Source organism: Carcharodon carcharias, chromosome 3 (genome assembly GCF_017639515.1).
Source record: "Carcharodon carcharias isolate sCarCar2 chromosome 3, sCarCar2.pri, whole genome shotgun sequence".
In the NCBI taxonomy this organism is placed as follows: Eukaryota; Metazoa; Chordata; class Chondrichthyes; order Lamniformes; family Lamnidae; genus Carcharodon; species Carcharodon carcharias.
In genome coordinates, this window is record NC_054469.1 from 132,976,318 (window position 1) to 132,991,569 (window position 15,252).

Below are 15,252 nucleotides of genomic sequence, written 5' to 3' on the forward strand. Positions count from 1 at the left end.
GTGAGTTTTTGCAGTGCATCTTGTAGATGATACACACTGCTGCTACTGTGTGTAGGTTGTGGAGGGAGTGAATGTTTGTGGATGTGGTGCCAATCAAGCGGGCTGCTTTGCCCTGGATGGTACCAAGCTTCTTGAGTGTTGATGGAGCTGCACCCATCCAGGCAAGTAGGGAGTATTCCATCATACCCTTGACTTGTGCCTTGAAGATGGCGGACAGAGTTTGGGGAGTCGGGAGCTGAGTACTTGCTGCAGGATTCCTAGCCTCTGACCTGCTCTTGTAGCCACAGTATTTAGGTGGCTAGTCCAGTTCAGTTTCTGGTCAATGGTAAGCCCCAGAATGTTGATAGTGGGGGATTCAGTGATGGTAATATCATTTAATGTGAAGTGGCGATGTTTAGGTTTTCTCTTGTTGGAGATGGTCATTGCCTGGCATTTGTGTGGCATGAATGTTACTTCCACTTGTTAGCCTAAGTCTGGATGTTGTCCAGGTCTTTCTGAATTTGGACATGGACTGCTTCATTATCTGAGGAATCGTGAATGGTGCTGAACATTGTTTTATCATCAGTGAACATCCCTACTCCTGATCTTACGATGGAAGGAAGGTTATTGATGAAGCAGCTGAAGATGGTTGGGCCTAGGACACTACCCTGAGGAATTCCTGCAGTGGTGTCCTGGAACTGAGATGACTGACCTCCAACAACCGCAGGCATCTTCCTTTGTGCTAGGTATGTCTCCAAGCAGTGGAGAATTTTCCCCCGAATCCCATTGACTCCAGTTTTGCTAGGGCTCCTTGATGCCACACGCGGTCGAATGCAGCCTCAATGTCAAGGGCAGTCACTCTCACCTCACCTCGGGAGTTCAGCTGTTTGTCCGTGTTTGGACCAAGGCTCTATTGAGGTCAGGTGCTGAATGACCTTGGCGTAACCCAAACTGAGCGTCAGTGAGCAGGTTATTGCTCAGCAAGTGCCGTTTGATAGCACTGTTGATGACCCCTTCTATCACTTTATTGATGATGGAGAATAGACTGATGGGGTAGTAAATGGCCAGGTTGGATTCGTCCTGCTTTTTGTGTACAGCAGATACCCCGGAAATTTTACTCATTGCCGGGTAGATGTCAGTGTTGAAGCTGTACTGAAACTGCTTGGCTAGGGCCGCGGCAAGTTCTAGAGCACAAGTCTTCAGTACCATTGCCGGAATATTGTCAGGGCCCATGGACTTGCAGTATCCAGTGTCTTTAGCCATTTCTTGCTATCATGTGGAGTGAATAGAATTGGCTGAAGATGTGATGCTGGATACCTCCGCAAAGGGCCAAGATGGATCATGCACTCAGCACTTCTGGCTGAAGATTGTTGCAATTGCTTCAGCCTTGTCTTTTGCACTAATATGCAGGGCCCCCCCCATCATTGAGGATGGGAATATTTATAGAGCCTCCTCCTCCAGTGAGTTGTTTAATCATCCACCACCATTAATGACTGGATGTGGCAGGACTGCAGAGCTTGGATCCGATCTGTTGGTTGTGGAATTGCTTAGCTCTGTCTATCACTTGCTGCTTCTACTGTTTGGTACATAAGTAGTCCTGTGTTGTAGGTTGACCAGGTTAACACCTCATTTTTATGTTTGCCTGATATTGCTCCTGGCTTGCTCCCCTGCACTCTTCAATGAACCAGTGTTGCTCCCCTAGCTTAGTAGTAATGGTAGAGTGGGGAATATGCCATGCCAGGAGGTTACAGATTGTGGTTGAGTACATTTCTGCTGCTGCCTGTGGCCCACAGCACCTCATGGTTGCCCAGCCTTGAGTTGCTAGTCCTGTTCAAAATCTATCCCATTTAGCATGGTGGTAGTGCTGCACAACACAATGGAGGGTATCCTCAAGGTGAAGGCAGAACCTAGTCTCCACAATGACTGTGCGGTGGTCATTCCTACTGATACTGTCATGGACTGATGTGTCTGCGACAGGCAGGTTGGTGAGGATGAGGTCAAGTATGTTTTCTCCTCTTGTTGGTTCCCTCACCACCTGCTGCAGACCCAGTCTAGCAGCTATGTCCTTTAGGACTCGACCAGCTCGGTCTGTTGTACTACTGAGCCACTCTTGGTGATGGATGTTGAAGTCCCCGACCCAGAGTACATTCTGCACCCTTGCCACCCTCAATGCTTCCTCCAAGTGGTGTTCAACAAGGAGGAGCACTGATTCATAAGCTGAGGGAGATGGGGTGCGGGGCAGAGGTTTCCTTGCCCATGTTTGACCTGGTGTCATGAGACGTCATGGGGTCTGGAATCGACATTGAGGACTCCCAGGAAACTCCCTCCTGACTGTATACCACTGTGTTGCCATCTATGTTGGGTCTCCCAGGGATGATGATGGTGGTGTCTGGGACATTATCTGTAAGGTATGATTCCATGAGTATGACAATGTCAGGCATTTGCTTGACTAATCTCTGAGACAGTTCTTCCAATCTTGGCACTAGCCCCCAGACGTTCGTAAGGAGGACTTTGCAGCGTTGACAGGGCTGCGTTTGCTGTTGTCGGTGCCTAGGTCGATGCTGGGTGGTCCATCCAGTTTCGTTCCTTTTAGACATCCTAGTGGTTTGATGCAACTGAGTTGCTTGCTCAGCCATTTAAGAGTCAACCCATTTATTAGTGAATCAGATGTTTTTTTTCAATGACAGTCAACAATGGTTTCATCGTGATCATCAGACCTTTACTTCCAGATTTTTATTGGATTCAAATTTTACCATCTGCTCTGGTGGGTTTCGAACCCATGTTCCTGGGGCATTACCCTGGGTCTCTTGATTACTAGTCCAGTGAAAATACATGGGGAGGCAGTGGCATAGTATTAATTGGATTGGGTGCTGGGGAAGACAGTAGATTTGGAAAAGAGAGATAAAATAAAGTTAAACCTAGGAAGGCAGCTGAAGTAGTCATCTTCATAGCTTACTTTTCCACCTAGCTTTGTATTATCAGCATTCTTGAGTCCATTACTCTCTGTCCCTTCATCCAAGCCATTAACATAGACATTGTAACTCATGCCGCTGACTAGAAAGGCATCAGAAATAGCTGCGCATGCGCACTCATTCCACACTGCAGCTGCTGGTGCATGCACAACTGATCCTGATGTCTTTCTGTCAATGGCAGGAGCATCAGTGTGATGCAAATCCCAATTCCTGTGAGAGCCAGGCTTGCTCATTTAATAGTTAATTGGGGCTCTTAATCGCAGAGTCATTGTGTCACACCCTACGTTGGGCGGTGATCTTTTGATTTAATATTTTTAATTTCTTCTTATTTATTTTTCATTCAAAACATTGAAAAATTGTGGTGGATGAAGTCCCTTGTCGCAGATACAAGAATTACGAGTGAACACGGACTGTATGGGAGAGCCCAGCTACCAAATAATACATTCATTTTTAGAAAAGCTTTTTTATGGCATCTGCAAAAGACCTATTAAAAAAATAGAGAATTTCAATAATGACTGGCAAATTAACAGAACATTTTGGGGAACAGTTAATCCTAATTTAACTCTGTTCTAATTTACCCCCTATTACCAGGTTTAGGTTTGTTTCTCAGATCTTAATTTAGGATGTCTGCCTGAGTGCAAATGATACATTGAGTTATAAGTCACCAGCTGCACTTAAAAGCATCTCTCACTTTCTGCAACTGACACTGCCTCTTGCACATGTGCAGGAAGTATTCCCCCTAGTGTTGCAGCACAAATAAATTCAGCCGAGCAAATAAACTGCATCTACCGGCTCCCCTTTGTCCACATTGCTAATTACATCCTCAAAACATGTCATTAGATTTGTTAAACACGATTTCTCCTTGATAAAACCAGGTTAACTGTACCTAATTGTACTCGAAACGTCAACTCTTTTCTTCTCCGCCGATGCTGCCAGACCTGCTGAGTTTTTCCAGGTAATTCTGTTTTTGTTCCTAATTGTATTATGTTTTTTTAAGTGCATCGTTATCACTTCTATAATAATGGATTCCAGAATTTTCCTGATGACTGATGTCAGACAAGCTAGCCTGTAGTTCCCTATCTTCTCACTCCCGTTCTTGAATAGTGGTGTTCCATTTACTATTTTGCAGTCCAATGGGACCATCCCAGAATTGAAGGAATTTAGTGCATCCACTATCCCTGCAGCCACCTCTTTCAGAACCCGAGGATGTAGGCCTTCAAGTCTAGGAATTTGTCAGCCCCTTTAATTTGTTTAATGCTATTTCTTGATGAATATTCATTTAGATTAAGTTCCTCACTCTCTCATTAGACTATTGCTTCCCCACACCATCTCTCCCTGCACCTCCCCCCCAAAAAAAAAACTATTTCTGATAAGTTTTATTTTTGTGTGTCTTCTACTGTTAAGGCAAAAAGGTCAGAATCATGTGCATTTAAAAAAAAAATAATCACAGACCGGAAACATTTCAACCCCACACTGACTATCAGGCTGCTTGCCTGGAAGATCTTCCTGTAGGTGGCCAATTAAGGGGCTGCTTTCGGGTCCACTGATGTTGGGAGTGTTCTTGAGGCTGCGGTCCCAATCAGAGTACCTGCAGCTTTGAAAGGACAGCAGCCCCACTGGCAGAGGTGGGTATTGCTGCTGCAGGAGGGGATCACTGGGAGCTATGTGCCATATGAATACATTCAATTTAATAAAGTAACATGGACAAATTCCCCCCCAGGATGACTGGCGATCATATCTGTGAAAGAATAATGGCTGTGGCTCCATTGTGGGGGTGAGCATAGGAGGCCTTCCAGGCCCCCCAGGCCAGCCACCAGCAAGCCACCTTTGAGAACTTGATAGGCTTGGCCCGGAGTAGGGGCCCGTCCATCGCTGGGAAGATCCCAATCAGCCAAAAAATGGGTAGTTATTTGTGAAGATTGGTTACTTGCCCCTGCCAGGTGGGGAACCTCTGATGATGATGACCCACCTCCGGGAAGATTGCCTCAAAGGGGGAACACACTGACCCAATGCCAAGTTTTGTGAATTTCTTTCCAGTCCCGCACTAATATATTTGGTTAACATTCCTGCCATTTCCTTATTCCCATTTTAATTTTTCTTGTCTCAGTCTATAAGGGACCCATGTTCATTTTAAAGTACTCTTATCCTCTATCTGTGGTTTCAGAAAAAGGGCTTGGTGTTGTATCTGCAAATATGTAGTTTATAGAATAGGTTCTACAAAGAAGTTGAAATTGTATTATCTCGGTCATAATTTGAAAAGCTACAGTCTCTTAATTTTTCGGGTTAGATACAATGTTGCCCAGCGACACGAACAGTCTTTATGAATCTCTGAATATCAGCTGAATGAGCTTTTTGAACTTAATCTTCAGCATACAATTAAATTGGCTTAGAACAGTGGTCTGTGGTCCTTGATCGTCTTCGGATTGATTATATCATCTCTATAACAGGAGTACTTAAATGTACAACATTGTAGAACAGTTTATTCGCCTATTTTCTCTCCCATCCTGACCATGTTAATTCCTTGTTGCGCTTGTACCACAGGTACTCATTGTCCTCTAAAATGTTGTTCAGGTGGTCACTAAGCATGTGTAAGACTGGTTATTTGACAGAGGGAATAACATGGCCGAGCCCTGCCCTATCCTGAATCAATATCTCCCTAGTCCAAAATTAAGATTAGGAACTCTGGCTGTTTTTCCTCCACAAACAAGGAGCACAGAGGCTAGTTGTAGTTCTTCTGCAACACTGGCAAGTCAGCACAGATCAGGGATCAAGTGGAAAATCTTCCATGCCTTTGTGGCGCAATATTTATCTGTAATCTGCGGAATCCTTGAGCTTCAAATGTTTCTCGGTTTTACATTCAAATTATTATCAGTCAACACTTGTTTTCAAAAAGAATAACACAAAAATGAATAAAACTACCATAACGCCTGTAAGTCCTGAAAGCCATTTGTTTTAAGTGTGGAGTCTGCCTTAGATGGTGTCTTGGATATAGCAATGATGCTTACTTTTATTAGCAGTCTGATCACCTTACATTTGGGGATATGGCTGCAGTGCCAAATGTTCCAGCCATATGATAGTGTAAACTAGGGTGTAGCAATACCTTTGTGGTCAGAACTGGACCTTTCACAAGTAATGTCATGTGCATTTCTCCAATATTTTCCCAGCTTTGGTGAGAAGAGGAGGGTTTGCAGAGTTCCTTGCTGGTCTCTCATTTTTTCCCAATTCTGTATTTTACTTCGTGAAATGCTCATACTCCTAGCGGCGAGAGAATGCACTCAAAACTAGGATGCCTCTAGGCATCTTAGAGTTCTGAGAAAGTGTAGAAATAAATGTAATCAATGCTTTGTTTCACCTTGATCAGACTGTTTGTAGCCTCTGTGAAGATTGCACTGTCAAGAAAGTTCACAGCGTGTTAACTTATGGGTTTAACACAAAATGGATTTCTTACTTACAAAACAGGTTATTTACTAGCTAACTACTCCCTTAACAGTTTCTTCCCAACATTAAATCTCGCAAAAGATATTCCTTATACCAACACCAAATCTACAGTATTACTGCTTCAGACATTGCCACAAAGGTTGATTCACTGATTGGATATCCTGAGTGAGAGGCAGGGAATTTCAAGTCAGGATATTGGAGTCCATGCCATCAGATATCCTGTTCATTTAAGTTAACAGATGGAAAATCACAGAAGTCGAAATTAACCATGGAGCTGGTGAGCAGTTATAAATCGAGGGAATTTCTTCTCTGTTCATACCTTGACCCTGTCCTGGGCTTTGCAGGTGGATGAGGTGCTTGCCTGAAGCAGGCAGTGGGCTTGTGAAACCCAGGGTCCTGTTGCGTAATAGAATTTTGATTGCAATTTAACTAAAGCCTGAGTGGGAAGACATTATACCTTCCTGGCCAGGCTGAAGCAGCTCGACAGATGGTATGCGTAAGGAAGAGGCCATCCAAGGTAAATATAAAACTTTCCATTGTGGAACCTGGAGGAGCAAGAGTGCTCCTCTGGGCCCTACAAGGAATGTCACAACCTCCCATGCCATAGCCTTACCCACTGCATCCGGTCCTCCCATATCCCTTCTATGAGACCACCTTAAAACTCCCCACAAATGACCAGCTCCCTAGCGAGCCTAACCTAGTGGCAAGTGGCTTTTGGCTGCCCAAACATCCCTCTTTATCCCCCCCGGGCAGGCAGATTGCTGGCAACATGGACATGGAACGCTAACATATCCAGGGCCTCAAACCTAAGCACTTGCCTAGCCCAAAACATGCTTGGGGCTGAAATCAATTGTGTTTCTGCAATTTGTTTACCTGAACAGTCTCTTAATGTTAGGCTTGAAGTCAGCCCTATAACCCCTTTTATAATATATTATTGTATCAGGACTAATGCACACAAATGCATTCATCTATTTTATAATGTTGACTGGAATGATGCTCTTTCATTTTTCTCTGCACTTTCTATGTCAGCTGGTTGGAAGCACTTTTCCAGCTAGCAGTTGGTTCTTGGATTTTGCTGATCTAGATTTCACTGATGTAGGTCTGAAAACAAGTCATTGCAGCAGTTCAAAACTAAGATCACAGACAAACTGTTGTGTTCACTATTCGCAGATTCATATTCGTTAAATAATGCCTATTTGTAAAATGACATGGATTTAGAACTAATGTTAAACACACATTGTTTACTGAATTTTCTAGGACATTCTTACTGTTATGCTAATAGTTTACTGTTATGTTAATAGTTCTGAATGAACCCCTCCCTGTTACTCTGCAGTGTAATGTGTGTATGCTTGTGTCTTGGCTTTGAACAGGAGCATCCATCTGTGGGTCTGCTGGTGGATAAGCTGCTGGAAAATAGCATCCATGTCATTTTTGCAGTTCAAGGATCGTGCATCAGCTGGTACAAGGTAAGATCTATGATGTCAATATTGAACTGAATGAGAAACAGAGCTAGGCTTTCTGCGAAAAGTGAATTTGGTTGCACACGATTAATTTATATTTAATTACATCTCCGAAATGTTCTTAAAATCTAATCATAATTCAGGTTTCTGGTAACGTTAATTGAAAGTCAATTCCAGCTAATTGAAAGTAAATTCCAATGCTTGATAAAAACTGTTGCGTTCAGGTGCAGATTACCTTTGACCAATCAGATTATTTATGAGATAAAAACAAAAACAAAAAACTGTGGATGCTGGAAATCTAAAACAAAAACAAAAACAGGAACAGAAATACCTGGAAAAACTCAGCAGGTCTGGCAGCATCGGCGGAGAAGAGCACAGTTGACATTCCGAGTCCTCATGACCCTTCAACAGAAGGGTTTATGAGATGATGTTCTAATGCTATAGTTGCTTTCAAGGTATTTGTTGTGTTTTACATATGATCAAGCAAACAATAACTTTCACTTGCATAGATTGGATTTGAACCAACACAAGAATTGATAATACTTCCAAGGCTTAAATTTGCAGTTTGAGAAGTTTTTCGGAGATGATTATTTATTTTCATAATAATTGCTCTTTCTAAGTAGACTTGGAAAAAAGTTTAATTCCAAAATTCTCTCTTTATTTTCTTAAAGGATCTTCTTCCATTGATGCCTGGTGCAGTTGCAAGGCAGCTGAATGCAGAACTATCCAATCTTTCTGAACTAGTGGAAGGTGCCTACAAGGTATAGTGCTTTTTTATTGTCCCTTTTATTAGGCATCTATATTCATAGTTCAGTCATTCAGTGAATGATTAAACATTTCACCTGTCACATTCAGGGTCAGGGGTTGATGCAGCTAAAGAAACAGTTATGTTTAGCTGTTGTCTGATTCATGTATGAGAATCATTTTAACCATTTCTAACAAAACTTCATTCAGTGAAGATGACATTATCTGCAGCAAAAAATTACTTGCGAACTACTTCTTGATTTTGTTAATGGCTATTTACACCCATATAAAATTTATATAACTTGTTAAAATTTCACTTTGTTATAAAACTCACACTTCAATATATCTAAATAGTTGTGAATACTCAATAGTCTAGTCCTTACACCTATGCTGTTTTTGTGATGTTGATGTTCACTGTGAGAAAGAATTACAGTAATATCAAAGAACATTGGTAAAGTTGTTATGCATCAAAGTTCAGGAATATGTGGTGTTTGCCAACTCACAGATTGAAATAAGCACTATATCAAAACCAAAACTTGCTTTTATGTTGATGTCAAAAACTTGATGAAGCATGATTGGGTTGACTTGACAGTAGTCAAAGAATAACAGCATACTCAATAAAAAGGTACACGTTATAATAAAATTGAATTACTCTGTATTCAGAATTATCAAAGTATTTTACTCCTTTTCCCATGTACCTAAAATTTTAATTTATCTTCCATACCCTTTATCACTGAGCATGTTCATTCTTTTGGAATGTGTGTCTTCAAGTTGGCAAATAAAACTGTACAAAGAAGTTAACCTCTAACTCGTTAATTCATTGAACTTTGACTGCATAGAGAGTTGTTGGATAAGCAAAAGCAATTTTTCCCTTCTAACCTCACTTTTTTAATAAGGTGTGCTGCTTCTCTTGGATGAATAGATTTTTTAAGTATTTTGACCTGTCACCTGAACTGCTGGAGTTGGAAAATTGATGAATTGAGTTTGGCTAATTTTTTTTGAAATTTTCACAAAATACACACAAAGGACGAAATGTAATTTTATGACTGTTAGCAGTACAAAGCAAATATTTGTGCACATTCTGATTATTTGACCATGCAGTTGGGAAGTCTGTGGGGCTACCCATCGGCAGCTCAGGCTTCTGGCCCTGATATTTACAGGGAGGGAGCAGGGGCACGTGTTTATGGGTGAGAGAAAAACCAGAAATGCTGGGATCATGGACCCTATTATCATGTATTTACTCCTTTTTTTTCACCCAGCAGCTGGCCAGATTGACTGGCTATGGGAGGGAAGGCTGGTGGTAGAAGGTTGTAGCCAGGGATCACTGGAGATCAGAGATAGCCCCAGAACCATTGTGTATTGGTGGGAGGGTGGAAGTTGGATGGGCAATCAGAGATTGCAGGAGGGGACCAGGCTGATCGCAGCAGAAGATTTGCTTGAGGGAGAACGGGAAAGCACACCTGCTCCTTGTGGCCAACAAGTTGCGCTCTAAATAACATTTAAATTTTACATCCATCTGCTCTGATATCCTGAACCCTGGAAAACCCAGCTGGCCAATGTTAAATTCAAATGACTACCAACATCTGAGATATGGACCATCATCAACATATTGTAATGTTGGATCCGCTTCTCTGGAGCGGGTTATTCAGATGCCACAAAATCAGCTGCATTTAAACCAGATGTATGTGTGTTTACAGCAGATTAGGTTTCAGTTCAACACGCAGCCCATTGGCTGGGGGCAGAGGTTATGGGTGTCATATTTCCCCCAATAAGAAAACCAGGCACAATATAAATTGGGCTGCTGATTTGTCACTGCCTATTTCTGTGCTGCTGACACAGACCAATTTCTCTCCCATGTCACCTAAAGACACTGGCCAGGACTTTCCATGCCCGCCGGCATCAGTTGTGGTTTGAGCGGACAATATGGCAAGAAGGCCAAAAATCGGTTTCACAACATCGTGAAACCAGTTTGCGATCGTCCGCTTTGCCCGCCAATAGCGGGCTGCATTCCCTGCCATCAGGAACCTCATTGCAATACATCAGCATAACAACAATAAGGCTAACCCGCCGGAGTCACCCCCACCCCGCTGGATCGTCTGACCATGTCAGTGGGAAAACATGCTGATGAGTTTCACAACAGCATATATAAGGCATGTGCTTGGTGGGCTGCACTTTGCTCGGGACTTCAAGCTTTCTTTGTCGACCTTGCTTCGTCCAGCACTCTCAGTTATCAGCGCCAGGCTTCACAGACAGCACCACATCAGTTTTAATGAGGCTCACTGGTAGGTCTCTATCTACCAGATCAGCCATATGTGGGTGGGTTTTCAATGGTACAGGGCAAGTCTTGCTTCGGGAAGGGGGAGAAGTGGCCTCAGGCAAGGGAAGAGGCTGCAGAACGAGGGCCGTACTGGGGAAGGAGGGTATCCCAGTGTGTGCTTGGGCGTACACGTTGATCTGTGCAAGTGGCCTCAAGATGGTGAGGAGGCAATTTCCAGAGGAGATGAGGCCAGATGGACATGTGAGGGCATGTGTGTGAGAATGGGTGGTTGATGTCCCTTGAGTTGGCAGTAAGCGAGATGCCAGTGAAAGTGTAATGGGCTTAAGTGAGTGAATTTCGAGTGATGAGATGGTTGCCATACCTTGGCTGCACGGATGAGATCATTCATGCTCTATCTGCAGTGGATGTCCAATACCTTTTGTGTGCAACATTGGCACTGATAACCACTGCCATTGCCTACCAAGCCGGAGTGGTAATGTAGCTACCGGTCCTGCGACCAGAGTGGGCATAGAGGACGTCACAGCGGGCCTCCATGGCATCCAAAAGGTGTTCAAGAGCTGCAGTCGTCTTGCCTTTCGGGACCATGCCTTCTTTGGTGCCGTCCTCGGCTGGAAGCACTGAGCGTGGCTGTACTTTAAATATGGCGCCTGGCGTGATAAAACAGTGAACTGACGGCGTGACAGGCGATTCGGAGCCCACCCGCCATTGAAACGGCGTGTATCCCGGGAATGTATGATGAATGTGGCGGGTTTGGAATGGTATAGCATGAAAAGCCGCCATTGTGGCCAGCGGTTAAAACGTTGTTTTACACACCCTCTACTGCACTTAGTACAAATCTGGGACGATTCCATCCACTGACTCTTGTTGGGTACAGCAGATCCACTGGCTCTTTCTTGTCCTCCCCTGTATCTTGCACAAGTGGCCATTCTTCATTCTAGAGCCAGACTTGTTTTGAATTTGCCCACTTCATACTAGGATTTTTTTGCCATAATTATGTCATTATAATTGTCACTAGACAGGATTTCTGACTGCCCAGTATTATTCTCTGGTGTATAGTCAGGTCATGATGACCTATAAATATTAGCAGTTAAATAACCACCCTTTTATCTTGACAGGGAAGAGAGGCATTTAGTTGTCCCAGTAAACCATTCCAGTACAATATAACGCTGAGGACAGTTCCCTGATCACAGGAAAGACTTGGTTGTAGTTTCAAAGCTGAGTGCAATCCCAAAGTCTCTGGATTCCATGGGACTGGGTCATTCACAGATTTAACATATGCTCACGGCGTATTTTCCACAAGCATAGGGACCTCCTAGCTGTTTGGCAGGGCATTCAGAGTGCAGCAATTTTGAAAAGATCGTTGCATTTAAAGGAAGAAGAGTGTTTTTGAGTGTTGTACTGCTGTGTCTCATTAAAGCCTTGTGTTACTAGTTGGTTGACTCCCTTATGTCCTTCTGTAACTTCCTAATCCCTACCATACAACTTACTATGTCTCATTTACTTTGTGTCATCTGCAAATTTGGATGTACTACTCTCCATTCCTTTATCCAAGTCATTAATATATATATGGTAAAAGTTAAGGCCCAGTACAGATCCCTGGGGAACACGACTTGTCACATCCCACCAAAATGATTACATTCCTGTTATCTCTACGATAAAAGCAAAATACTGCGGATGCTGGAAATCTAGAAGAAAAACGAAAATACCTGGGAAAACTCAGCAGGTCTGACAGCATCTTCGGAGAGGGATACAGCTGACGTTTCGAGTACGTATGACCCTATATCAGAACTAAAAAATATAGAAATGAGATGAAATATAAGCTGGTAGAGGGGGTTGGGACAGGTAGAGCTCAATAGGGGGCCAGTGATAGGTGGAGGTCAAGAAGAGATTGCCAAAGATTTCATAGACAAAAGGACAAAGGGGTGTTGACAGTGGTGTTATCTCTGCCCTCTGTTACCTACTTCCCAGCTAGTTAGAAACAATGTTATGTACAATTCTACACAAATCATATTTTAGTAACACATGGAAACAAATGAGGAAAAGGCTTTCTGGATTGATGAAGAGCACAAGTCCAGGGGTGACGAAAGGTGCAGGTAGTGTTGAGGAGGACCAGCAGCAAGCTGCACTGTTCTTGTGGGGCAACACAAACTACTGTTGCTTTTCCTGAGGCAGCAAAGGTTCTCCTAAAACAATTTCTTTGTCTTTTGAGGAGCAGCCACCAGTGGTTCCTTTTAAGCTGGTCGCCACCTGTAGGACTGGATTCTACCTGTTTGTACCTGAAAGTTCCAGCTAGTTGGCCCCTTGTCCATTTACAGATTTGGCTGGCAGTGACATCAGGCAGACTTTGGGTTTCAATCGGGCGTACTAAATTCTGCTCAGCTACCATCCCCATCCTTGCTGACCCACATTGCATCTTTCTCCCCAGTGCATAAAATTTAATATCCTCCATGGCCTATCCTTACCCTTACTTTGCATCCTTATTTTCAAGGGGAGATGATGGCGTAGTGGTGATATCACTGGACTAGTGACCCAGAGGCCCAGGTGAATTTTCTGGGGACATGGGTTCAAATCACACCATGGCAGCTGGTGGAATTTAAGTTCAATAATTTTTTAAAATCTGGAATTGGAAAGCTAGTCTCAGTAATGATGACCATGAAACCTCCTCAATTGTTGTAAAAACCCATCTGGTTCACAAACGTACTTTAGGGAAGGAAATCTGCTGTCCTCACCTAGTTGGCCTACAAGTGACTCTAGATACACAACATTTTTAAAAATCATCTGCGGGATGTGAGATTTGCTGGCCAGGCCAGCATTTATTGCCCATCCTTAATTGCCCTTGAGCTGCCTTCTTGAACTGCTGCAGTCCACGTGGTGTAGGTACACCCTCAATGCTGTTAGGGAGAGAGTTCCAGGATTTTGACCCAGCAACAGTGAAGGAATGGCGATATATTTCTAAGTCAGAATGGTGAGTGGCTTGGAGGGGAAATTCCAGGTGGTGGTGGTCCCATGTATCTGCTACTCTTAGCCTTCTAGATGGTAGTGGTCATAGGTTTGGAAAGTGCTGCCTATATGGAGCCTTGGTGAGTTTCTGCAGTGCATCTGATAGATGGTACACACCGCTGGCACTGTGTGTTGGTGGTGGAGGGAGTGAATGTTTGTGGATGTGGTGCCAATCAAGCGGGCTGCTTTGTCCTGGATGGTGTCAAGCTTCTTGAGTGTTATGGGAGCTGCACTCATCAGGCAAGTGGAGAGTATTCCATCACACTCCTGACTTGTACCTTGTAGATGGTAGACAGGCTTTGGGGAGTCGGGAGGTTAGATTCTCACCACAGGATTCCTAGCCTTTGACATGCTCTTGTAACCACAGTACTTATATGGCTAATCCAGTTTGGTTTCTGGTCAATGGTAACACCCAGGATGTTGATAGTAGGAGATTCAGTGATGATAATGCCATTGAACATCATTGAACATCTTTTGTTGGAGATGGTCATTACCTGGTACTTGTGTGGTGTGAATATTACTTGCTACTTGTCAGCCCAAGTCTGGATATTGTCCAGGACTTGCTGAATTTGGACATGGGCTGCTTCAGTATCTGAGGAGTTGTAAATGGTGCTGATCATTGTGCAATCATCAGCGAACATCCCTACTTCGGACCTTCTGATGGAAGGAAGGTCATTGATGAAGCTGCTGAAGATGTTTGGGCCTAGGACAATGTTGTTGACTCTTAACTGGCCCCTGCAGTGGCCTAGCAAGCCACTCATTTCAAGGGTAATTGGGGATGGGCAACAAATGCTGACTTAGGCAGCGTCGCCCAAATCCCATGAAAGAATTAAGGGGGAAAAACAATCCCTTGCACTTCAGTGGCACTGTGGGTCTGACCTGCCTTTGGGCAGAGAACTGAAGAAGAAAAAGAACATCTTTAACATCAAGAAGGTCATTACAGAGAGTTGGAAATTACTGAACCATCTCATCTTACCTCATCTTCACCAGCACCACACAGGAACAGCCTTCAGCTGCCATTGCTTGACTCGGTGGAACTCCTTTCCATAAATTACTCATATTGCCATTTTACTCTCCATTTTTGAAAAACCATTTAATGCTCCTTTTTTTTTTTAAACCTTGCTTTCAGTCACCTCTTCCAGAGCTCATAGCTCAGCAATTTCCCACCCTCGATCATGCACTTTAGGACCTCTTTCTATGTTAAAGGTAGTGTTCTTCAGTTCTCTGCCCAAAGGCAGGTCAGACTCTCAGTGCCACAACTTCCACCACGGGTAGGGCAAGGAGGTAGCTCCCGAATTCATCCCAGCTGGAACAGAAATTGAACCTCGTGCTGTTGGCACCAATCTGATCAGCAAGGTCCGTCCAGCCAACTGAGCCCACC

At 43.6% G+C, this 15,252-nt stretch overlaps 1 protein-coding gene across 2 annotated transcripts in view; it reads left to right on the forward strand.

Annotated features, from left to right (window-relative positions):
• The window catches only part of itgb8 (integrin, beta 8), a 115,221-nt gene that overhangs the window by 29,360 nt on the left and 70,609 nt on the right, over positions 1–15,252 (forward strand). For both annotated transcript variants that reach the window (XM_041184493.1, XM_041184494.1), the window contains 2 exons: positions 7,760–7,855; positions 8,521–8,610. In XM_041184493.1, coding sequence (XP_041040427.1) covers positions 7,760–7,855; positions 8,521–8,610 — 186 coding nt within the window. The remainder of the gene's footprint in view (positions 1–7,759; positions 7,856–8,520; positions 8,611–15,252) is intronic.